Source organism: Engystomops pustulosus, chromosome 4, assembly GCF_040894005.1.
Source record: "Engystomops pustulosus chromosome 4, aEngPut4.maternal, whole genome shotgun sequence".
In the NCBI taxonomy this organism is placed as follows: Eukaryota; Metazoa; Chordata; class Amphibia; order Anura; family Leptodactylidae; genus Engystomops; species Engystomops pustulosus.
The window spans coordinates 78,417,269-78,442,422 of NC_092414.1; the positions used below are offsets into that span (position 1 = coordinate 78,417,269).

Consider the following 25,154-nt stretch of genomic DNA (forward strand, 5'->3'; position numbering starts at 1 on the left):
ATAATCAGCCAGTAAATAAATAAATGAATAAAAGCCCACTTCTTGTAATCTCCACCAAGCACAACCTAGATATAATATCCCATACATCCGGAAACAAAGGACAATATCTAACTATGGGGACTCTCCTAAATGTAATTAGCCGAACTTGTGGCAATTAAATTAACAAGTGTATAACTAAATCAATGAGATATGCATCTTAATCAGCTAATTATGCAAGTTGGTTGCTGAAGCATATGATAAATTAATTAAGTCAGTTTACAGTCTAGTCATTAAATTATAAAAAAAAATTAGGATAGATTTGGATTTTAATGACATGAGACTGAAAATAACCTCAATATATTCCTTTTAGTGAAATGCATACAAGTTCTACTTTCCTGTCATAAGCCAAGACCATTGCATTTTGAAGCGGAAATTCTGCAGTTTGGATGTTAGATTTAGTTTTGCTTAATGAGGTGAAAGTCCATACTGTAAAACGATTTTATGTATTAATTAAGTCAAGAGCTGGGAGGAAATAAAAAGGATTTTTTCTAAAGGGTACGGGTCAAAATAGTAAATACCTGTCAGCTGTTACCAGTGATACTGATGAGTATCAGCTTCACTACAAAATGTTGCAGAATGTAAAAAATAAATGTAATACTGACCCAAAAGGTTGTTTGTGTAGTTCTCAAAAAGTAACGCAAAGTGAACATGCACACCCTGATGATGGTGCATTATGCTTGTTTCATCATGTGCAGAAAGGAATTTCTGCTATAATGTATTGACAAACTTAAAGGGGGTTGTGTCAAGGATAGCGGATATCTAGCTCATTGGTGAGGGTCTGACTGCTGGGTCTGACTGCTTGCACACCCACTACAACTTTCCCATACAACTGAATGCAGTGGCCCAGACTCATGCTCTTGTGAATAGGGGATAACTTGTCTAACCACATTAATGCCTAAGGGCCTAATGTAGCGATCTTATGTACCTTGATAATATAAAGACCAGTGGTGGATCAAGTGTCCCATGGGCCCTTGGATGTTCACATGACTAGGGCCCCCAGCGTCCAAACCAACATGTGCCCGGATGTTAGGACTTAAGTGCTACTCTATATCTTCTATATACTCTATATCCTTAATCTTGCACTGTTTATAAAAGTAATTTAATGATGAACTTCAAACATGCTCTTATAACCCATCTATTTAGGAAAACCAATCACATTCTCTGACTGCATGAAACAATCCGACCCGACTACCGCCCAGACCAGATCTCCCAGACAGTGTAGGAGATGTGGACTGCTACCTGTGACTGGCCCAGATTCTGTGCGGTCTGCAGATGAACTCTCCCTCATACTGTAAATACTTGCATATAAGCTGGAAAAAAAAAAACTGGGAAAAATTATTGACTTGAGTATGAGCCCTAGGGTAGGAAATGCAGCTGCTAGTCTAATAAAATGTCCAGCAGCCGCACCTCATTAATTAAATGTCCAGAGCAGAGCTCCCCTTTAATGAAATGTCCACAGCAGAGCCCCCCTTTATTGAAATGTCAACATCAGAGCTCCTCTTTATTAAAATGTCCACAACAGAACCCCCTCTAATGAAATGTCCACAGCACAGCCTTCTTTAATGTAATGTCTACAGCAGAGCCCCACTGTAAAGAAATATCCACAGCAGAGCCACACTTAATGTTATGTCCTCAGCAGAGCCCCCTTTAAAGAAATGTCCACAGCAGAGCCCCCACATTTTTCTCCCCTTTAATGCAATGTCCACAGCAGAGACCCCTTTAAAAATGTCCAAATCAGAGACCACATTTACAGACAGCAGATGCCTTTTTTTAATAAATTGTCCACAGCAGATGCCCCCCTTTAATGAAATGTCCACTGCAGAGACCCTCTTTATATGTTTACCGCAGGGCCTCCCTTTACAGCAGAGAACTTCCCCCTATTAAAGGAAAACTACCAACACGGACCTACCTATTGTAGTATCTATCTAGTCTCCCTTGTATCTACTCTCTATCTAGTATCTATTTAGTCTCCCAAATATTTTATAAGTTTGAATACTGGGGTGTGGAGTAGCCAGAGCTGAGGTTACACTGTGCAGCTACACCACGGCCCAGTAGCCTCTTGCGTTCCACGTTCTACCAAAGGATCTTCAGCACGCAGCTACGAGGAGCTGCGCACAATCATCCGCAAAGCTGGGTTCTGCGCATGTGCAGTAGCTGCAGCTCCAGAGCCGAGACCGCCCAGCTGGCGGCCTGCGCTCTGTGCATGCCCAGAACCCAGCTACGTGCATGAGTATGCATGCAGATCCTTGTAGTTGCGTGCTGAAGATCCATTGGTAGGCAGAAAGAGGCTGCTGAAGCATGGAGTAGCCACATCGTGTAGCCTCAGCTCCAGCTACTCCACGGCCCAGTGGCCTCTTTAGTATATTTGCATATTAGGGGCATTAAAATTTGTAAAAGATTTGGCGAACCTGCCACTGGATCTACCTAAATTGGTAGATTTCCTGTAGTGAAATGTCCATAGCAGGGCCCTCTTGAAAATAAAACCTCTATACTCACCTTCAGCTTCTCCTTCCCAGCCCAGCGGTTCCTTCTTGTCCTCTTCCGGCCTGTGCGGCACACCCACAGACTATAACATCACGCGGACGCAACACCACGGCATCATAGAGTGTGTGCCTGGGTGGGCCGGAAGGGGAAGACGGAGCCTCAGGCCGAGAAGAAGAATCCGAAGGTGAGTATAGGTTTTTTTTTTAAAGGATTTTCATATAGGGCCCGGGGCCTTTGGCTTCTGAGGGGCCCATTGAGAAGGACAGTTAGTGGGATACTCACCCAGAAACTAATGAGTAAAGTGATTGTGTAGGCGTAGCACCATGTGTAACAAAAAACTGAAAGCCAGTACATAGAACAACATTTAGGTATTGCTTTCTGCAAGTAATCAAGCCATGTTCTTGACAATCTGCTATTTGGAGTTGGTCATAAAAGGAATACATAAGTTTTGGATTCTTGATTTACATATTTTGAATCCATTTTTTCAGCAATCATAATCATCGTTAATAAGTCTGGTTTACCTGGGTAATGAAATAAGATAGTAACTTGCCATGCTGGTTTTTCACACTGATGTTTCTATGGAAAATAAAAAACAATTAAGAGATTCTAGCCACTGGAAAGAACAAGCTGACACAGCACAACGTAAATTTATCGCTTACTGCGCTCACATTTTGGAACAGAATACTAAACAGGGACATTGCATAGAAAGTTGAAACTGTATAGCTAAAAATGACTTGTTCATTGACTAATGTACAGTTAATTCACTTGAATATGTATAACTCTCATACTCCATCATTTCATTTTGCAGCTGCTGGGACACAGCTAACTGGACAAGAAGATCCTATCCTTCTGTACTCTGTGGTTTCATGCTGGTCTCCAAGTGCGGCATTTAAGGAAAGTGAGTATTCTATCATGTAGATAGCAAAACAAAATAGTTTTTAGGTGACTTTTTTGTATAGGAAATAGGAATTGCAAAGCAATTGACAGATTTACAGATTGTTCTATGTCTGTGAGACTAAAAGCAATCAGTTCTTATTATTTTAACTATTGTGTTATTCAAAGCATTTTATACAGCAAACTAAATTCAGTTTCTAATATTAGAAAATAACATGCAAGTCAATGCAAACGAACAATGTTTTCCTTGGTAGAAAACATTTTTTTTTTTTAAATGGGATAACCATTATCATGGTTTATACATTTTCTGATGAACAATGAAAAAAAACATACAAAAACCATCATTAAGTTTCGCACAATTTAATTATTCTTAGGCCCTATGTACACGGCCGTCGTGGGGACTTATATCGGATATACGTTACCACAGACAGCTATGGCAACCCGGCCATGGTACAGTACCACACACGTGGTCCTCACCTGCCCACATAAAAGTGGAAAGCTTAAATTGTATATTGGATGCCGAAAATAACTGCACTAATTGTTTCTAGGGGCTAGAAAAAAACATGGCAGATGTGCCTGAATTAGGTATTGAAGTGTGCATAGAGTTGTAGGTAGTGAAAGGCAGAAATTGACCTAATAAAATACTACCAGACATTGTAAAACGTATAACCACCTTCCAGATCATGTTTCTTTCATGGCCCAGCGTGGTGGAATCATCAAAAATTTACTTTATAGTGAGATGTAAATTGGTTGTATAAAGTCATGGAGGTTGAGAGTCTTGCACTGAAGTCAAGCTCTTCCCACCTCAGCATGCCTTCTCTGCTGTGATTGACATCATGCACTAGACTTTTTGTGAACCGGTTAGAATGTCCCTGGATGTAGGGTCATCATTTACAGCAAAGGCTACATTCTGAGGAGGGAGAGCTTGACTTAATTGCTGAACTCTCCTCCTCCTTGACTTTATACAACCATTTTACATCACACTTCAAACTTGATTTTCTGGATGATGCCACCGCCCTAGGCCATGAAAAAAACATAATCTGGAGGTTGTTCAGGCACTTCTCAACATACTGGTAGTGGTTTATTAGGTCAATTTCTGCTCACAGGTTTCCTTTAATAACTAGTATGGCTTATAAATAGTTGATCCTAGGCAGTAGACACCCCCTTTTTTGTCAATGAGTTACATGGTTACACAGGTTGAGAGCTGAGACGAAGTAGCTTTTCTGAATACATAAAAACTTTTAAGTAGGGCTTGGAACACAGTGCAAAACTTTTGAAGTGATAAACAAGTCAATATTTTCTTTGTATGGTTAATTTCCCAAAGATACATGGATGAGTATTGAGAAACCTTTATGCAAACTAGTCCTTCATTTACCTTCAATACAAAAAGAAATATACAATACAGTATTGAGCCTGAATTTCAGTGGTTTGAAATAATGTGTAATGCCTTAGAAAACCAATGATTATCAATAACCAAAAGATGTCACTCTTCTCTAGCTTATGCTAAGCTGTCACAGGTTCCAGTAATGTAGGCCAGCTTCTAAAGCCTGCGATTGATGCTTGTGTCACTATTGTCAGTGACCTGAATGGTTGAGCTGTAGGTAGTTGACTTATATAATTACTTCTGCTGGCTATGTTTATGTAGCCATTTGACCTCATTTGCCTCATATTGGTGTCTTCAGTAGTATCTGTATTCTTGCTCTATAAATCATATCGTAAATAAAACCTTCTCTCTTTTCTTATCCAGTCATGAAATTCAAGAAGAAATCTCGTTTCCTGGAATTTCTTATTCACTTGTTACAGAGACTGTATTATGAGGAAAAGTTTCAAAAAATCCTGGAATGGTCTTCCACCGTCTTAGACTTTTTAAAAAGGTATAGAGCTTGTTCTCAGCTGATTCCCATTTTATAAAGTGCATGAAAATTCTCTTATTGGTATGCTACTGAAATACCAGTGAGTATAGCAGTGACAATCTTATGGCAGAAACAGAGAAATAGAAAATGTCATTCAGTTTATTTTGAGCTTCAATTTTAAAGTGTAACTATGATTTTTCCACACACACAATCAAATAGTTTTATTTTCATTCTCTGTACACAAAATGTATAAGTAATGAGTGTCTAACCACTGGGGGTCTAACTGTTGGAGTCTCCATCGAATACAAGAAATGACAGCTATTGCCAAGTACAGATTTTAACTATTTTTACCAATACCATAGACTTTGAAAAAAAGGAACAGCTTTATGAAGACAATGGGCACATTTACTAAGGGTCCGTAGGACGCATTTCCGTCGGGTTTCCCGAATATTTGCCCTGAATTGCACAGGGGTTTTTGGCGCACGCGATCGGATTTTGGTGCATCCGCGCCGGCTTGCATGCTACACAGATCGGGGAGCGTGGCCGTCGGACAACCCAACTGATTCGGATAAAACGCGGAATTTACAAGTCAAATTGTGTCGCAAGATCAGCACTCACATGCATCAGGAAAAACATGGTGAACTCCGGCGGACCTGAGCGGGGAAGTGACACACTCAAGAAATCAGGCGCACGTCGTAAGTGAATCGCGGCAGCTCCGAATCCTCGTCGGACATTCCGGATCGGTGCCGGTAAGTAAATGTGCCCCAATGTGTTATCTATTTGAAACATTCAGATGTATTAGAAAGTAGGTTAAAGTTGCAAAGTTGCCCATCCGTTATTGTTACCATCTCACTTATTTGATTTGGTGCTCATCTCTTCCTTCTTTTTTTGAGGAATAGGATTGTTTCTTAAAGAGTAACTGTAAAGTTTTTTTTCCACAAATCAATAGCTCTTGGGATGTAAAACAACTTTGCATATTATCTTTATTCCCTATATTCAGTAGTTTCCTTGCTATACCCCTGAGATTATCTCAGTGCTGCAGTGGCTGCTGCCTCTGTCTGTGCTAAGCAGCTCTGGAGTCAGTAGAATAAACAAACACTACACGCTGGAAGGTATTATGGGAAGGGCTATTCTTAGGGTTAGTGATCTGGTAACCTTGATGCAGTAAAGTTTAGAGGGTCACTAAGACAATGGCCCACATTTATTAAAGCATTTGTTCCAGCTTTCTGTCTGACTTTGCACTGAAAAGAACATGTATACTGCTAGCACATTTATTTATAAAGTCTTTGCGCCAGTGGTTGTGCCACAAAATTCTGCACCTCTAGGGGCGTTCCGGTGGTGAGATGGACTGTGCACCACATTTATTACTACAACTCGACAGAATTGTGTCGCAATACAGGGTGCACCATATTAATTAAGACCATGCACAACTTTAGATTAATCTGGTACTCCACGCATTCCACCGGTTCTACTTTTGATGAATGTGGTTAAATGTCTTTGGGAATAGGTGCCACAGTGGGTCCACAACCTGCTGATTGTTAAACTAGTATTTTGCCTGTGGTACCCTCCACCAGATAGCTGAGGGCAAGCCTTGAGTTCCTGCATTAGCTTTATATTTTAAGAGCTTTCCATGTTGATGCATTTTCTGCATGGGAATCATTGTGTCAAACCTTGGTAAAAACATTCCATATGACAGATCTTTGCAATTGTAAGGAACATAGTATTAAACACTGATGAAATAAGTTTTTTTTCACACAGTTTCTTATTTTTATTTTTTTATGTCATATTATTAATTTGATTATTTCCGCATTATGCTGTTGTTTAGTTAGTAACGTGTTATAAGCTGAGGTGTCAATGAATCATCTTGTTCAGGACTTAATTCTTTCTTTTTGTCACTAATAAATCTTTCAAGTTACTAATATTTCTTAGGTTCCCCCATGCAGTGGTATTTTTTTTATAGATCTTTAGAAATAATAGCCCCAGGTTTGCTATATTTTTAACAACATAACTGCCAAGACTGATGTATTGGCCCATCAAAAAAATTTCACAGTTTGATCATGTGTAAGTCCTGGGATTGAACTTTAATCTTTCAAATGAAAGCCATTAAACCGGATTCAGCTTCATATATATACAAATAAAATGCTAAAATCTATAGCCAAGTGGTTCTGAATTGCAGTGCACAGGGTAAGGAAAAGTAGGCGTTCTTAACCAGGGCTTATGTGATATTATTGAGACATTTTTATGCAAGCAATATATGAAACAAATAAAATCCCCCAAACAGTAACAGGTAACCAGAATTTTAGTGGCTTAAAGTGGCTTTAAAAGTCTACTCTGACTCTACCTTCGTAGCGATGAATGGAGAAATCCACATCCTCTCAAACATAAGATGCTGTGTAAGTAACAGAGTATGATTGATGGTCACTTGACACAGTACAGAACCAGAAGAGAGACACCACATACAGACACCAATCATCTTCATTACAATTTAACTCAATTTAATTTAAAGTTTTTGGTGAAGTGTCACTCTGTCTACCTGGCAACTGCTATATAAATTTTTCTCTGGAAATACTGACCCAAAGAATAAACTAGATGTTTCATTCCACCCTTTCCGTTCACAGCTGTATAAAAAAAGCCTGATAGAAAATGGCACAACTGCCCTTTTTCAACAATTATAATGCATTTCTCCAGAATATTAACTAATGCTCCTTAGGATTAGAATTTATTTTCTGTTGATGGCCAAAGCCTGACCGGACCCCTATCCTTAGTTACTGCAATCATTGGCCTGTTTTCTCCCTGTCTTGTACCTGCCCTGAAATTCAGCTTATATCTTGGATTCTGCTTGAAAGCTGTCTACCTTGAAATTGAGGGGACCCTTGAAGACTTACATACCATTGATTACAGGACACAAGCACTGTAGTGGCACCAGTGCCGAATCCCTCTGTATGACACTGGTAGTACCAAAGACCACATAATGACATTGTTGGCACCACCAGTGACAATGGAGTAAGCTGTAGGCCACTGTGCTGGGGCAGAGGGGTTGCTGGACTTCTTTACTAAGCCGGTGCTGTGGGAGCTACTGGACTTCTTTAGTAAGAGGGGTGAGAGGGAGCTACTGGACTTCTTTAGTAAGAGGGGTGCTGTGCTACAGAAAGTAGACCACTGGGCTTCTTTACTAAGGGGAAAGATGTGTTACTGAAAGAGGGGTGCTGGGCTATTTTATGAAGGGGGAGCTTGGCTACTTTAGTAAGGGCGTTGCTGGTTTACAGTTATACTGGGGCAATAGTTCTAAGGGAGGTGCTGTGTTAACTAAAATACACGGTAGTATATACTGTAATTTATTGAGGGGCTCAATGCTTTTCTGCCTAGGACACCACTGGCGTCCACATGCTACTACTTATAAAATTAGCGTTTCATATAAGATCAGATAGATTATATCTTTAATAGCTGTCATAATAGTTGTGTTTCTCAACTATGCTTTCCAATACACTTAAAGGAAATAAACCATCGGAAACTACTTTCTGAAGTAGTTCCCATTTGCAGATTTCCCCCCTTCCTTCCAAGGGTGTGTAGTAGCCTCTTAGCATTCCGGAGCCGAAGGCTACTGCATGCCCCTAGTAGCCATTTCTTGTCTACATGCCCATAATATATATCTTATATGGCGTCTTCAGCATCAATAGCGCTATGAGGCTTCTACACACCCCCAGTAGCCTTTGAAACTAATTAACATAATGTTTTATTAAAGTTTCATTTGTCTGTCGGGAGGGGAAATCTGCATCAGGAACCTCTTCAGAAAGCAATTTCCCAATGGTAGATTTCCTTTAAAGAAATGTTATACTGTTATATATACCAGTTGTATCCATTATTCTGAATGCATATTAAACATAACCAAAATTTTCAGTGCAGTGGGGAAATCATGCAGACATGACTGGTTTTAGGGGTAGATGAGGACTCAGTATTTTCTGCATGAATATCTTTTATTTGTTAAAGAGACACTTAAATAATCACTTCTCTGCCCAAATTAAAGTTTTGCCAAGCATTTCTTTACTTGGATTTTTACCATATTTGTGACCTTTACTGTAAGAAATATTTATTTTCTATAGCTAGTTACGCGATGAAATGCATAAAAGGTAATACAGAATACATAATAAAGTAGTAGGTGTTTTGTTTATGCAAAGCCTCTACCAAAAGTCCATCTGTTTTCTTAAAAAACAGATGGAGTATTTGCAATTGAAATAAAATTAGAACCAGCTTGATCTTAGTTACAGGACATTGAGTTTTCATGCAGAGGGTAAAAAAAGGCATTTATACTATTAATTTTGTAAAGTATTTAGCATGATGTTACCTTATGTTATCTGGGACAATTGTATCATTATAGAGAGTCTTACATTCTGTAATATATACATGTTCTATATATAAAAAAAAAAGTTTTCGGGTTATGGGTCTGGATTTGACTTTGTGAAATTGATTTCTAAATTGCAGTCGAGAAATAGATTTGAATCAATAAACTGTCATCTTACAGTAGTACAAAGAGAGTGAAATGTTGACAACCACCTGCTTATTGATTTTCTTTTTCAACCTGCACAAGAATTACAGGGTATTAATTTGTAATGTAATTCTATTTTTATTCAGTGAAATAATAGCAAACTGCAATCTCATTCTGGGTAGCACTGACAGTTTTTCAAGAAAAGGCATTGACATAAAAGTCTTAGATGTTTCCAAAAAATACACAGAAGAAACTCTTAATGATGTTAAATGTCTCCCAAATTATAAAGGCCTATAATTTAGGAGAAGGCTCTACAGATTAATTCTTACATATTCAATAGGTTCTATCATCTTTTCTATAGGATACCCTACTGGGCAGCAGCTGCCCGGAATAAATCACTTTGCTATCTTTTTAAGCCACTGTAACTACAGGCTTAGTTAACTTTACAATGGCGTTTGGCAATGTGTAATCGTAATGACATTTTGAAAAAAGGCTAAGTTGAGAAAATGTGAACTTAGGCATTATATATAGTAATGTCACGTCAAAGTAGTTGGCTTCAAACAGAGAACTAAATTACAACCACCAGCAAGAATATATGTACCACACGTGGCAGCTCGTCTCCAGGTTGTATGCATCCCATTTACTCAAGGGACTTGGAAAGACGTTTGGGGCACAGAACCAACAGTGGCTAAATGTGATTTTAACCTTCATCTCTTTGTACATTCCTGACCACCATTGCCAGGCATATGTATTTCAAATGAAAATTGGCCCAGAACTGAAACTTGACTGTAGGGTAGAAATCTCATATAACAGGTAAGGATCCCCTAAACTTCACCCCAGAGGTCCATTGTAAGTTAATAATGTCAGCATCCACTCGATCCATTGGACAGATGCTTATTTAGTTAAAAATAGAACTGAAGGATCACCAAAGTAATAGAAGACTGCAGCTCCAAAGACCCAAATAAGGTACAGCTTAATATGATTGTGCACCCCAACTGGCCCCGAGTTCTATATTTTTAGATCACAATAAGCAACCATTCTCTTTGGTGGAATAAAGAAGAGTTTTACCTTTAATGTGATATTTCTACCCTACAGTCCAGATTTAGTTTAGAGCTTATTTCTTCCCACATTAAAGGAGTTTTCCCATGAAATAAAATTCTCACATCTCAATCCCCTAGTGATGTTAACACAATAAAGATCATTTAAACCCCTTTCTTTACAATTTTACTCTGTTTTATTGCTGTTTTACCTCCTATCACTCCCTAGGCTGCTCAGTGCAAAATTCCAGGGTGTGGGCGGGACTCTCTAAGTTGACACATTATGATAATTTCTAGTTCTGTGGGGTGACAATGTGGTTAGATTATCATGGTACAGGTGTATATACACTTTCATCTGGCTTCTGACCTTGGACCAGCATACTGACACATAGAAAGAGAGAGATGAGATAGATGAGAGATGCATGAGATCCATGAGATGCCTATTACACACTATCAGCACTGCTACATCTTTGTTCTCACAGATATGTGCCTGCCTCCCCTTTACCCTGAATCACTTATCTCCTTGTAGTTTGTAGCTTGCAGCTTCTCTCTGCTGGAAGTGAATCAGTGAGTGTCTCTGAGCTCTGTGCAGGGGGGCGTGGCAACAGGCACAGAGCAGAAAGACACTCAGCAGAAACTCAGCAAGCACAGCAAAATCCAAGATGGCAGCCCGACCCTAAAGTCATAAGTTACAGGGTCGTATCTAAGGGCAACTGAAATTGTGTACAACAGGATTGATAGAGACAGGGTAGAATTATATCTGTGAAATGCTGTATTTTTGTTAAGAACAGTGAATTATAGAATGTGTTATTTTGTTATCCTCAGTACATATAAGAAACTTGTCTTTGTGGGAATACCCCTTTACAAGATCTTGTAAAAACACATGTGACTAGCAGGGACATGTTGAAACAATATAAGTTAAACCTGTTTTTATCTATGTAGGAGAAATGAAATTGTTTTTGGAAACAAGCAAATTGAAGAGACAGGGGATATTCCAGCAGCAAATGATTCTTTCAGGAGATACACTACAGCTCTTGTGGAATATCATAAGGTATGTCAATTGTTCAGTGAATATAATGTTCCATATTCAGTGTAAGCATACTGTAAGCATCCCATGGCAATGGTTGGGTTCAGTCAAAAATCAAATTTTGGCTGCAATATTCTGATAACAATTAAAGACACTTATAGTTTATAGGTATTGTGGCTACTATATGCATTCGAATGGAGTTGCACACCAAAACACACCCAGCTCGGGATCAAACTGCCTGTCTGGCCAAGTGGCAATAAATAACACCAAACAGTATGTACAGTCCCTGCAGGCAATACAACGTGTTACTATTTATTAAACAATTTGCACTAGATTTATTAAACAATATTTAAAAAAAATTTCAGCATAAAATCCAGATGGTAGTCTCTCCATAGGGGAAGACCCAGTACACTTATACCCACATATATTCAATTGCACAAATACTCATTACCCTGCAATGTAATAAATAATTAGCAGAAACTTGCGCTTATGTTTAAAGTTCATGCCACATAAGGCATGAAACATAAAGATAAAAGTAAAATTCCAAAGTAGGGTAATCCATAATATAATATTGACCGGGGGAGTGCTGCCCTGATTCGTGTTACGCCTTAGCTTTTTCTAAAGGGAACTGGTTTATTAATAGACCCAGGATGGTATAACATAAGATGCCTACCCAAAAGTGGTATAAGACACATCATGACCACACATAAAAGAATATCAAACACATTCTGATGACACTCCTACTACTAGTTGGATAACCCTGGGATAGCACATTTTCCTAAATGAACCCCTTTGGGTGTCAACTTCTATGAAATCAGTAACTTTGAGGGTGTTTGTAATGTTTTGGTGCACTTCTACATGTGCAATGGCAGTGAAGTGACAGAAAAACAGCAGTAGGAAAAGCTTTCAAAATCTAGAATGTGCCCCAGTCATTTCATGTATTGTACTGAGCCCAAACAATATATAAGAAGCACACATAGGGCGTCCTTGAAAATGACAGACGTTCTGGTATGTTACGTATGTAAGTTGAGTTTGAAATCTAATAGTTTTTTGCAGTAAAATAGGTCCATAGCTAAAACTGATAAAATGGACTGGTAATGTAGTGATGAAATACTGTTTTGTGTTATTTGAATGGAATTAGTAAAATTACATGTAATTGTCACAGAGAAAATTTTGTCATTCTGAATTTTCTGCAACAAATGTGTGAACAGTCTCATAGGTTAAATTAACTAATTTTGCAGTAATGCATGCATTCTTTTGAAAGTTTTTTTTTGGTCTAGGTATTTCTTTCACTGCCTATAGTAAAGTGTGAAAAATTTTTCACAAAGAGAAATTTTTGAGGAGCAGATTTAAAAACTTTGATGTGTGTACTTATCTCAAATGGCTTGAAAAACACTTCCAAAAATAAAAAGTGGTTATGAAAATGACATAGCAAATTTTTCTGTGAATGAAGCTTTAAAGGCTTCTCTAGTGCAAAATAATAAAGCTTACAGTCCCACTGTCAGTGTTGATGTGATCATATGTCATCCATAATGATATATTTGTGCCTTGCCGCAGCAATTGGCTACCTTGGTAACATAGCACCAAGGTATATGTATTTTTCTGTTTATATGAATTTTTCCATTTCTCATTTTATTAAATTTTCTTGTGAATTTTATCAGCATATTGCTAAAAATATATATAAATCTATGTTCTCATATTTAAGGCACTGCAACCTTCAACTCTAAAGCAAGCTAAAAGACAGAATGTTTCTCAAAAAGTAGAACCCGTGAAGGAGCAGAAAAAGAAGACTCGAAATGTGGAACCTCACAGGTTTTTATGACATTGATACTTTTTACAGTTTTAGTATAGAGAGTACATGAAATCACTCATCATTACAACTTAACATTTGCGGCTTATCATTCTGCGTCTGCATCACCGGAAAAGCTTATCAAACCCATAGGGCCACCTTATACAGATATTTAGCCTTTCTTTGGTGGTATGTGAGTTTTATTATTTTTTATTTGTCATTATTTTTATTTTATTGCATGAAGTATTGGAGTAGACTGTTATTTAAAGCAGGGGACTCCATTACAAAAACATATACCACATGTCAGATATTTGACATATATAACCCATGATAGAGAGTAGAGCTTTAGATGTATGAAATGTTCTCATTTAGTCAAGGTATTAACAGGTAAAGTTGAAATAAGTAAAAAAAGGTTAGATTTCTACAAAATGAAAATGTCCAGCCTTTCTATTTGAGGCCTTTGAACATCTTTTTGTAGCCATAGTTTATGCCAAATAAAACAACCCAACTGTATTCTACAATGAACCATGCACTTGCCCCATAACCAAAGCCATTATTGCATAAAAGTGTCTAAAAACAATGTAGAACAATTGATGGGTAGCCAGGCATTTTAGACAGTTTTTGTGCCATTTTATGACAGATATGACAGATAGGGTTATTAGCTACTATGGAAATGTATACATAAAATTGCCATTCAAGCTTTGCACCACATTTATTAAAAAAAGACTCTATAGGATATGCCATAGAAAGTTGGCAATTTTTTTCTTTAAAACTTAACTGACAGTTTTTAAGTGCGCCAGATTTTTCAGCTACTATAATGAAATCTTAGCTAGAGTAAGAATTGAAGAGTGAATTCACACTTTTACAGAAACTCTGGTAACTGGACTATAATATTGAACCTATATTCATTCTTCTTTCTGTTTTGTGCACAATTTGGGACTTGTGTAAAAATCCACTGCATTAATGTTGTGAGGGTTTTCCAATTATACACTCATGGGGAAATTATATCTATTTAAAATAATGTTTAAATGATGTGTTTATGCAGTCATTAGGGTAATTAGATGTAATTGTGTTGTGTTGTCTTCTCGCACTGCAGTCTGAGTGCATCAGTCTAATGAACATAGCAATTTGAAATTAAAGTTTTACTTTTAAAATAAAAATATTCTCATCTAGAAACTGTTTAGGAGCATATAGCAATTTGCATTGAGCGATACTTCACAGTAATGAGATGTGCACACACTGTTACATTGCCTGAGCACAGCAAGCATATATATCTGGATATACTAGCATGCAAGGATAAATTCCTATGGTAAACAAATGTTATGGTATTTTATCAGTATTTATAATTTATTTCCCTAGTTTTCTCTATTGGCTAAAATGTTCTGTTTTTGCTTGTGGACATGCAGCTCATTTATGAAGCTTGTGTGACATTTTCAACTGTCAAAAAATGGGGCCCGCTAGCAACACCTGGTCATTCCTGCCGTACATTGCAATAGGTTGCAATGTCGTTTTTGACGAGTAAGATGTTCACACATGCTACCCGTCATATTTTCTGGAACATTCATTTGAAAGTTTATATGTTACTGATGCCATTTATTCTAATGCTGGTTGTCATATTCCTCAGAAATTATATTTGCCATTTGCCAGTTACAGTACTTAATGTAAAAATTTTCTCCCATTGCAAAAAATATTTATATAAGACTTACCACTCAGTGGCTGTGATCTCTTTGTTACACAAATCCACTTTAAAGATTTTGTTTATAAAACATTTGGTGAAAGGGAAGGAGAATTGGGAGGCTGATTGCTCAGTAAAGTTCAGAGATTGTCTTATGTGATAGATTGTACTGAACCCTGTTTTTTTTGTTGAAATTGATGCTCAAGTTCAATCTAGATGACCCTGGTTTGGTGCAGACTTTGCGAGCCTGCAGGTTCTTGAGGGTGACTGTGGCAGGCTCATCTGGGGTACACCTGGGCATTTTCAATGGCATCTCAAATAACTTGAAGATGACAAAGTGATGATAAAATTTAATATATTGAAAATCAATTCTATTAAAGTGTTGTGAAAAAGCATTAAAACACATTAAAGAAGAAAACTGATGTGAACAAAAACTCATGATAACCTTAAAGGGGTTATCCCATCTACATTACCATTAATAAACCTCTGGACGACACCTATAACTGAAATGGGAGTCCAGAACCCCCTTCCCACAACCCGGCCAATAGGAAAGTGTGCCCCAAAAGCACAGCCACTCTTTTTCCAACTCTACGGAATGTGCAAAAACAGCTTAGACAAGTGGTTCTCAACCTTTCTAATGCTGTGACCCCGCAATACAGTTCCTCATGTTGCGGTGACCCCAAACCATGTACAAGAATATGTACAAGTTAAAAAAACGAAGCTATTCCAGCACTCGATTTCTTCTTTAAAAATAAATGATTTTTATTGTATAAATGTTAAAAAACACAAGGTCACATCTTGCATAACATTCTTGATCATGAATAAGGACGAAAGCACACTAGTCCGAAACGCGTAGATCCTTGGATGTTTTGTACATAGCTCAGTCATCCGACAGGACTGCTTATTCTGTGCACCAGGAACTGGAGTGAAGTCGGACCTTGTCTACATTGAGAATGCAAATGTGAGTGACCAGTCCCTTTTTTTTTCTCTTGTTACATGTACAAGAAAATAACTACTATAATACTGCTCCCTATATACATGAATAAACCCACTATACTACTGCCCCTATGAACAAGAATATAATTACTAAAATACGACCCCTATGTACAAGAATATAACTACTATAATACATCCCCCTGTCTGGCTTCAATGGTAGTGGACCCACTGGACCAATGTGGACGATGACGTAAGCCAACATCTGGGAAGAGTCTAAGTGGCACCCGGTCACTTCACCAGAGCCCGTCAGAAAGCGGGTTGGATTTTCTGCAGCATGGTACCATCAGGTCGTTCCACAGGTTTGACTTCGTCCGCGGTGGCAGCCAAGGCGAGGTACACAGTCAGAAGGAAAGTTTGTGGTCGGAGACAGGCAGTAGGTCAAGACAGGCGGCAAAGGTTCAAGGTCAGAGGCAGAGCAGAAGGTCAGAACTGGCAGCGGAGAAGCGTAAAGGGAACAAGTCCGGGGTCACAACGGGAAATCAAAACACAGATAGGGACGCGCTCGCTGGGAAGCCAGAACGGGAGCAGGAGCGTGGAAAAGTGAGTGAACCCGGGGGAGCAAGCTCCACAAAAAGGGACCTGGGTTGCAGGAGCACCTGTGGCACCCCATATGTACAATAATATAACAACTATAATACTGCTCCTATGTACAAGACTATAACTGCTATACTACTGCCCCTATGTACAAGAATATAACTACTATTATACTGCTTCTATATACAAGAATATAACTGCTATACTACTGCCCCCTATGTAAACAATATTATTACATCATCACAGGACCTTTAGCCGGCGGGCTGTAGGAGTTGTATTTTAGTCGCTATAGCGACCCCTGCAGCGAGTCCTAGAATGTCATTCAAGATCCTGCATAATGCACATATGTTTTATCACATTTTTGCGATGATTTGCAGCAAAAACAAGATAAAATTGTGGCTCCCATGGCTTTAGGTGACTCCTGTGTTTTTCTTGTTGGACCCTCAGGTTGAGAACCGCTGTCTTAGACTGTAGGGTGATTTATCAAAGCATGGCCATTAATTGTGACTCTGTTCTCCCTTATGCCTGTCACGGGTGCTCCCGCGATCCATGTCGCGGATCGCGGGTACACCCGTGCTCCGCTGCCTGCCAGTCCCCGTCTCCCTGCCCTCACTTACCTCTCCTGGCTCCTGTCTGTGCTCCGGCTCCCAGCGTGTAGGCCGCACACCTCCTTGCCTGCAGTCGCACGCTCTCACCACTAAAGGGCGTGCGCGCGGACTTCTCAAGCCTTAAAGGGCCAGCGTCCTCCTGATTGGCTCCTGCTAATCCGGCTCGCCCTTATAATCCGGCACCTCCCTTCTATCCCTGCCGGATCTTCTCCTAGGATCTCCTATGGTTTCCATGCCAGGCTTCCCTAAGCCGTTTCTGTGGAAGAGAAAGCCCATTAGCTTTCCCATACGCTCCTGGTGTGTCCTGTCTTCCAGCGTTTCCAGACGCCTCCGTGTCTCCTGTCTCCAGCGTTCCCATACGCTTCCTGCTGTGCCTTCCAGGGTTCCAGTCCAGCGGTGTCTTCAGTCCGTGCCAGCGTTACCAGTGTTCCTCTGTGTTGCTGCTGTCATCCCAGGCTTGGACTGTTTCCTGCGCATCCCTGTACCTTGGCTGCCACCGCGGGCCTCATTCCATCTCCTGCGGTGGTCCAGAGGGTCCACTGGTCCACAGACTCCTCCCTCCGGACTCTTCCCATAGAGACTTTTAGTTCTGTTGTCTGTGTGACCCGTTACAGCAAGATCCGGCCATGGACCCCGCCAAGGCCATGGATCCTGTCAAGGACATGGACTGTTCTAATGACTCAGGCCAATTGCTGGCAGAGGTCCTCACCCAGCAGTCTCAACTGATTTTTTCTTGGAGAAAGGATCTGAGCGGGGTTACCTCCCTGCTCCGACAGCTGCTAGACTCCCGGCTACCGCAGACTCTACTTCCGCAGCTTCCCAGTGCTGCTCCGGCTTTCCAAGAGCCACTCCAGCCTGCCTCCATGCCTCTGCAGCTATTTGATTGCCAGCAACCTCAACTCCGGCTTTCATGTCGGCCTCGCTTGGCTCCGGTGTTCCAAAAGCCGGCCGCCGTGCTTCCTCAGCTTCCAAGCTCTATTCTGGTTTTCCAAGAACCACTCCAGCCGGCCACCATGCTTCCACCGCTTCCAAGTTCTCCTCCGGCTTTTCCAGAAGCTGCTCCAGAGCCTCCGGCCTTCCCAGGGGTCGCTCCAGTGTCTTCACCGGTCTTCCCAGAGGTCGCTCCAGTGTCTCCACCGGCCTTCCCAGAGGTCGCTCCAGTGTCTCCACCGGCCTTCCCAGAGGTCGCTCCAGTGTCTCCACTGGCCTTCCCAGAGGTCGCTCCAGTGTCTCCACCGGCCTTCCCAGAGGTCGCTCCAGTGTCTCCACCGGCCTTCCCAGAGGTCACTCCGGTGTCTCCACCGGCCTTCCCAGAGGTCGCTCCAGTGTCTCCACCGGCCTTCCCAGAGGTCGCTCCAGTGTCTCCACCGGCCTTCCCAGAGGTCGCTCCAGTGTCTCCACCGGCCTTCCCAGAGGTCGCTCCAGTGTCTCCACCGGCCTTCCCAGAGGTTGCTCCAGTGTCTCCACCGGCCTTCCCAGAGGTCGCTCCAGTGTCTCCACCGGCCTTCCCAGAGGTCGCTCCAGTGTCTCCACCGGCCTTCCCAGAGGTCACTGCAGTGTCTCCACCGGCCTTCCCAGAGGTCGCTCCAGTGTCTCCACCGGCCTTCCCAGAGGTCGCTCCAGTGTCTCCACCGGCCTTCCCAGAGGTCGCTCCGGTGTCTCCGCCGGCCTTTCCAGAGGTCGCTCCAGTGGCTCCGCCGGCCTTTCCAGAGGTCGCTCCAGTGTCTCCACCGGTCTTCCCAGTGACCTCTCCAGATTCTCCGGCTTTCCTAGAAGCCACTCCGGCCTCCGGCTTCCAAGAGCCGCTCCAGCCTCCGCAGCTTCGTAAAGCTGTTCCAGCTTTCCAAGAGCCGCTCCTGCCTCCGCAGCTTCCCAGAGCTGCCCCGGCCTCCCAAGAGCCACTTCAGCCTCAGGTTGTACTGCTTGCAGAGGAGTCTATGCAAGTTTGTCCTGTCTCTGCTTTTCTCCTTAGGTGTTCCGTCACCAAGATGAATTGGAGGAGGCGAAAGAAGAGGCTGAAGAAGAAGAGAAGAGGGGCCCTAAAGGGGGGGGGTACTGTCACGGGTGCTCCCGGGATACATGTCACGGATCGCGGGTACACCCGTGCTCCGCTGCCTGCCAGTCCCCGTCTCCCTGCCCTCACTTACCTCTCCTGGCTCCTGTCTGTGCTCTGGCTCCCGGCGTGTAGGCCGCACGCCTCCTTGCCTGCAGTCGCACGCTCACACCACTAGAGGGCGCGCGCAGACTTCTCAAGCCTTAAAGGGCCAGCGTCCTCCTGATTGGCTCCTGCTAATCCGGCTCGCCCTTATAATCCGGCACCTCCCTTCTATCCCTGCCGGATCTTCTCCTAGGATCTCCTATGGTTTCCATGCCAGGCTTCCCTAAGCCGTTCCTGTGGAAGAGAAAGTCCATTAGCGTTTCCAGACGCTTTCCTGTGTTTCTGTGTGTCTCCAGCGTTCCCATACGCTCCTGGTGTGTCCTGTCTTCCAGCGTTTCCAGACGCCTCTTTGTCTCCTGTCTCCAGCGTTCCCATACGCTTCCTGCTGTGCCTTCCAGGGTTCCAGTCCAGCGGTGTCTCCAGTCCGTGCCAGCGTTACGATTGTTCCTCTGTGTTGCTGCTGTCATCCCAGGCTTGGACTGTTTCCTGCACATCCCTGTACCTTGGCTGCCACCGCGGGCCTCATTCCATCTCCTGCGGTGGTCCAGAGGGTCCATTGGTCCACAGACTCCTCCCTCCGGACTCTTCCCATAGAGACTTTTAGTTCTGTTGTCTGTGTGACCCGTTACAATGCCACCCTTAGGCTAAGTTAAGGGGCCGTTGGGTGGGCTGTATCTGCTCGGTGGGGTTTACTTCACAATGCACCAGCACTTGGGAAATGTGATCAGCACAGCAGTAAGAAGAGGAACCCCATTCCAGAGATAGGTGCAGGTCCAAGAGATAGGACCCACAACGAAACAAAATGGCCTTGACTGATGATGCAAATAGGAAGTTTTTATCTGCCACAAAGTGATTTATTCATATGAGTACAGGTCATTGCTTCTCTCTTATATGCCTTTCATTAGTAAGACAAAGTTAGGGAACAGATACACCTTTTTCTGTGTATAGCAGCTTGTCTCCCTCCATTAGTAACTGCTAATAAGAGATACAGAATGCAGAAGGAAAAACTGCTAAAAATGGAAAACAGAAGTCATATCATGGCAAAACATTGTGCTGTTCCTCATGTACATACAAGTGATATTATCCTAAAGCCAGCTAAAATAGGTATAATTTCCTGTCACATGACTAGAGAAATGCCTCTTCGAACATACTGTATAATATTAAGACTTAACCGAATAAAGGAATTTTCTGACAGCTATATATATACAATTTTCCAATATTTTTCTATATTTTGTTCCATTCAATAGTTTGATAATACTTTTATTTTAAAGTTTGGGTTTGAAAACTTTATACTTTAACAAAAGATAAACTATTATATATGATATGGTTTTGTTATATTGTGCTTTTGTACTTTTATACTATAGATTTAGTACTACTCTTTTTTATTCTAGACTTACCAAAGAGGAGATTGAAAAAAAGGCTTTTACAACTTTGCTCGTGCTGCTAACGCCTATTGTTGGCAGATATATAAAACGTAAGAGACTTTTTCAAACCAGCAGAGAAGAGATGCCATGGAGAGCTCAAATGAATCTACTTCTGGCACTAACTCACTTCAGCTTGTTTAGGAAAAAGCTTAGTCAGCTGTGCGGTGAAGAAGCTGGGAGTACACCAAGCATTAACAGGTAAACCTAGCACAATACATGAGCAGCTTCACAAATAATATCTCTCATTAGCATTCTTCCACATTCTGAGCTAGAGGCAAATGACCAGTGTAAGATTCTCCAGTAATGAAGAGACATGGTGGCCTCTGTTCTCAAGTTTACCAACTTAAATGTTATGTTGTCTTGTTAGCTCCTTAAATTCTGGAAGAACAAATTGGTATTGTGTGACCTTTTCTGTTTTCCTGTTGTTGCTATCTTTTAATGGGCACAAACACAGATCACAACATCTGTAATTCTGTAGTATTGCAGTGCTTCTTCTTTATATAACCACTAAGACAAAGGGCCGCCAGCCGCATTTCGCAAATTTTTAAGCAGCCATTGGAGTGTTGAAGAATTGAAGGATGTTGTGGCTGTTTTCATTGTCGCATTCACATAACAGTTGTTATGTATGTTTTGTGTGTACTGCGGGTATTCTCGAGATGCATATACAAATAAAGAGACTCTGTCACCAGGTTTTAAACCACTAAACTGCCGTTTGTAGAACTCCCTCTTTTATCTAAATTCTCGCATGTTTACCTATAAAAAAAACTTAGCAAATATGACTTTTCAGATGGTAGTGCATGTCCAATATCCAATCCAATAGGTTCTACTGCTCCTTAGACACTGTTTGGCTTTAGGGACAAGTTGGGATTGTAGACACATAATAATAATAATAATAATAATGAGACTACTTAGAGGGGGATATTTCTCAGAGCTTCTGCCCCACATCAGTGGAGGGGTGTGAAAGGTGGGCACATTGGGTAGTGGGCTGGTGCGGGGCGTTCCCGTCCCGTGCCTAAACTCTCGCTGCACCCGTTGATTTTTCATATGTGAAAATTCGTCAGCTGGGTCTATTTCTTTGCCAAGCAGGGCTTGGCGTAGAGATAATTGCTTAAGAGGACCGTGCCGGATACATCAAGAGACTGGAGCCTCTTGATGTATCCGACTGCGGAGGATTTTCAGTGGTTGATTTCCCTTAAGCTTAAAACATCATTATCATCATTATATACTCAATTTTATATCCCAATACAAATCTCACAGTAAATAATAATGCCAAGTTGACATAAAGTAAATAAATTGAACAACAGTACTTAAAGGTCTGGGCATTATTAACTCATGTTTTTTGTATGTGTGTGTAAGTATGGCGGACAGGATATTAGGTAATTTAGCTAACATACATCTATTAATAATTCTGCAGCACTTTCTTCCAACAACGGATCTTCATATAGATGGTCAGGGCCATTAGCTTCGGAGGAGTCTACGCCCGCCCTTACCCAGACCCTATATGAAGATCAGCCAACAGTCTTAAAAAAAATCTATACTAACCTTCCGGCTTCTTCTCCCAGGCACATTGGCTCCGTCTTCTACTCTACCTGCACGGTCACAAACACTGTGATGCAGCAGTGGCGTGGCCATGTGAAGTTACAATGTGTGTGCACAATGCAAGGGCAGGTAGAGGAGCATACAGAGCCGTGAGAAGTAGAAGCCAGTGGTGAGTATAGAGTTTTTTTAAGACTGATGGCGAATCTTCATATATGGCCTGGGTAAGGACGGCTTTACGTATAGGGGGGCATATGCTATGAACATTTCATTAAAGGGGGGCATCTGCTGTGGGCATTTCATTAAAGGGGGCATCTGATGTGGATATTTCTTTAAAGGGTGCATAAGCCATGGATAATACATCAAAGGGGGCATCTGCTGTGGAGATTTATGTAAAGGGGGGCATGTGCTGTGGACATTTATGTAAATGGGGCATCTGCTGTGGACCCTACCCTAGGCCTTATACACAAGTATTTAAATTATAAGGGGGAGTTCAGCTGCAGAGGGTACAGCAGTCCGTGTCTCCTACACTGTCTGAGAGATCTGGTCTGGATGGTAGTCGGGGTGTAGGGTTTCATGAAGTTAGGGAATATGAAAGGCTTTCCTAAATAGATGGGTTTCAAGAGCACGTTTGAAGTTCATCATTAAATTACTTTAATGATGCCGAGCTTTCATACCAACATGTGCCCAGATGTTAGGACTTAAGTACTACTGTATATCTTTAATCTTATACTGTCTTTTTTAAGTTTTTTTATCAGATTTTTTCAAAATTTTCCATAAGGAGACATATGATATAATATACGTAATTAACTAATAGCAGAGCGATAATACTGATACAAATTTGAGGTATGAAGTATGATGTCTGAACGTAAGGGCATACGTACTTCTCACAAACTGAGCATAAGTACAGATATGAGACAGAAATAAAAACAGATATGGAAACAGATCTAAAACAGATATAAAACATTTGTAAGGTACCCCTTACTGAGGTGTACGGGATTAACTAGTTGGTTGGGTCAGTTTTTCAGGTCAGTACTTCGGTGCTGAATTGTGTATAACTAGACGGACCCAATGGTGGGAGAAAAAGGGGGTGGGGGGGGGGAGTTGTGATATGGTGAAGTTATAACTTTGGTCTAAGAGTCATTTCCCGGAATTTCATCTAAATACTTTTTGCACATCCTTGACTCAAAGAAGCTAAACCAGGGAGCCCAGAACTTTTGGAAATCACTGTGCTTTCTTTTTTCTTAAGCGCTTAGTACTTCAAGTCTAGCCAGCTAGGCTATTTTACTAAGCCATTGCCCTATTGGGGGAAGGGGTCGGTCTGCGGCCAGAGGAGCGGGATCAAGGATTTTGCTATTAAAAGAAGAAGGGACCACAATTTCTTGGGGTAGGCCGTATACTTCTGGTACTATGTTTAAAAACAGGAGCTTGGAAATGATGCTTGGGGAACTTCTAGTCTTCTACCTCTGGTTCTATCAGACTACATTAGCAAATTTGTTGTAAAAAGTTTAGTATTTTCTGAAATTAATACTCACTGAAGACATTGGAATATAAATTCCCTAAGTTAAGTTTACAATTTTTTTTCTTGTTATTTAATAAGATTTAATTTTAATTAATACTCTAGGGTAGAGATCAAACTGTTAATGTTCATTTATATGTAAATCTTTTAATCATGTGTATGAAATTAAGAAGACCCTGGCATGATGACAAACAGGGCTTTTAGCTAAGAATGGAAATGAGGATGTAACATTAATGCTGTATATGTCACAGATGTAACAAGCATTATTGATACTGTTTGTACATCAAATATTAGCACATTATTATTACTCCCAACGGTGCCATCCTATTGATTCAGAGGGTAGATAAATTATCATTGCAGACAATAATATATAACGTGATGGCAAGATATCCTACTCATAATTCATCTCTGAACTTGACAACAACACATATTCTTGATAAATTGCAATAATTTCAATAACATCAGTGTTTTCATAACACCAAAAGCTATCTATGACATGAGCAGACTCTTAAGATCTGTAGCTTTATTAGAATTAATAAATTCCACTGTCAAACCATTTGTAAAATATTGAGGCTAACCATATGTTACTGTGAGCCTGGAAGCTGAGGTTCAGGTGGTCAGAGGGTCTGTTTTCTAAATGATCTAGAGAAATTAAAGCAGCACATTACACATATCAGCTGTAAAATCCTTTCACATTCATATGTAAAATACTCTTTCATCTATTCATGATGTTTTCCGAGAATTTGTTGGTTTAGTATTGATTTTTTCTGATCAGTGAATTTTCATGTGTTTAATATTTAAATGAAATCTACCACCAGGATGAAGGCTTGTAAACAATGCACATTGACATACTGGTGTGTGCCCTCTCTGGATGGATTTATTCTTCTTTTAAAGGGAACCTGTCATCATAATTTGTCTTAATAAACCACTACCAGTATGTTGTCAAGCAGCTGAACAGCATCTAGATGATGTTTCTTTCATGGCCTAGTGTGGTGCATCATCCAGAAAATCAACTTTGAAGTAAGCTGTAAATTGGTTTTATGAAGTCAAGGAGGCAGAGAGTTTAACACCTAAGTCAAGCTTTGCCTGCCTTAAAAA

The 25,154-nt window shown here is 40.8% G+C and overlaps 1 protein-coding gene and 1 long non-coding RNA gene across 4 annotated transcripts in view; one reads left to right on the top strand and one right to left on the bottom strand.

Annotated features, from left to right (window-relative positions):
• CFAP54 (cilia and flagella associated protein 54) overlaps positions 1 to 25,154 on the top strand; it is a 218,521-nt gene that overhangs the window by 82,499 nt on the left and 110,868 nt on the right. For all 3 annotated transcript variants that reach the window (XM_072146463.1, XM_072146461.1, XM_072146462.1), the window contains exons 30-34: positions 3,332 to 3,421; positions 5,165 to 5,291; positions 11,733 to 11,841; positions 13,523 to 13,629; positions 20,969 to 21,199. In XM_072146463.1, the coding sequence (XP_072002564.1) occupies positions 3,332 to 3,421; positions 5,165 to 5,291; positions 11,733 to 11,841; positions 13,523 to 13,629; positions 20,969 to 21,199 (664 nt within the window). The remainder of the gene's footprint in view (positions 1 to 3,331; positions 3,422 to 5,164; positions 5,292 to 11,732; positions 11,842 to 13,522; positions 13,630 to 20,968; positions 21,200 to 25,154) is intronic.
• LOC140126703 (uncharacterized) overlaps positions 1 to 25,154 on the bottom strand; it is a 36,808-nt gene that overhangs the window by 10,017 nt on the left and 1,637 nt on the right. The window contains exon 2 of the long non-coding RNA XR_011854880.1: positions 24,635 to 24,698. This is a non-coding gene — a long non-coding RNA (uncharacterized lncRNA). The remainder of the gene's footprint in view (positions 1 to 24,634; positions 24,699 to 25,154) is intronic.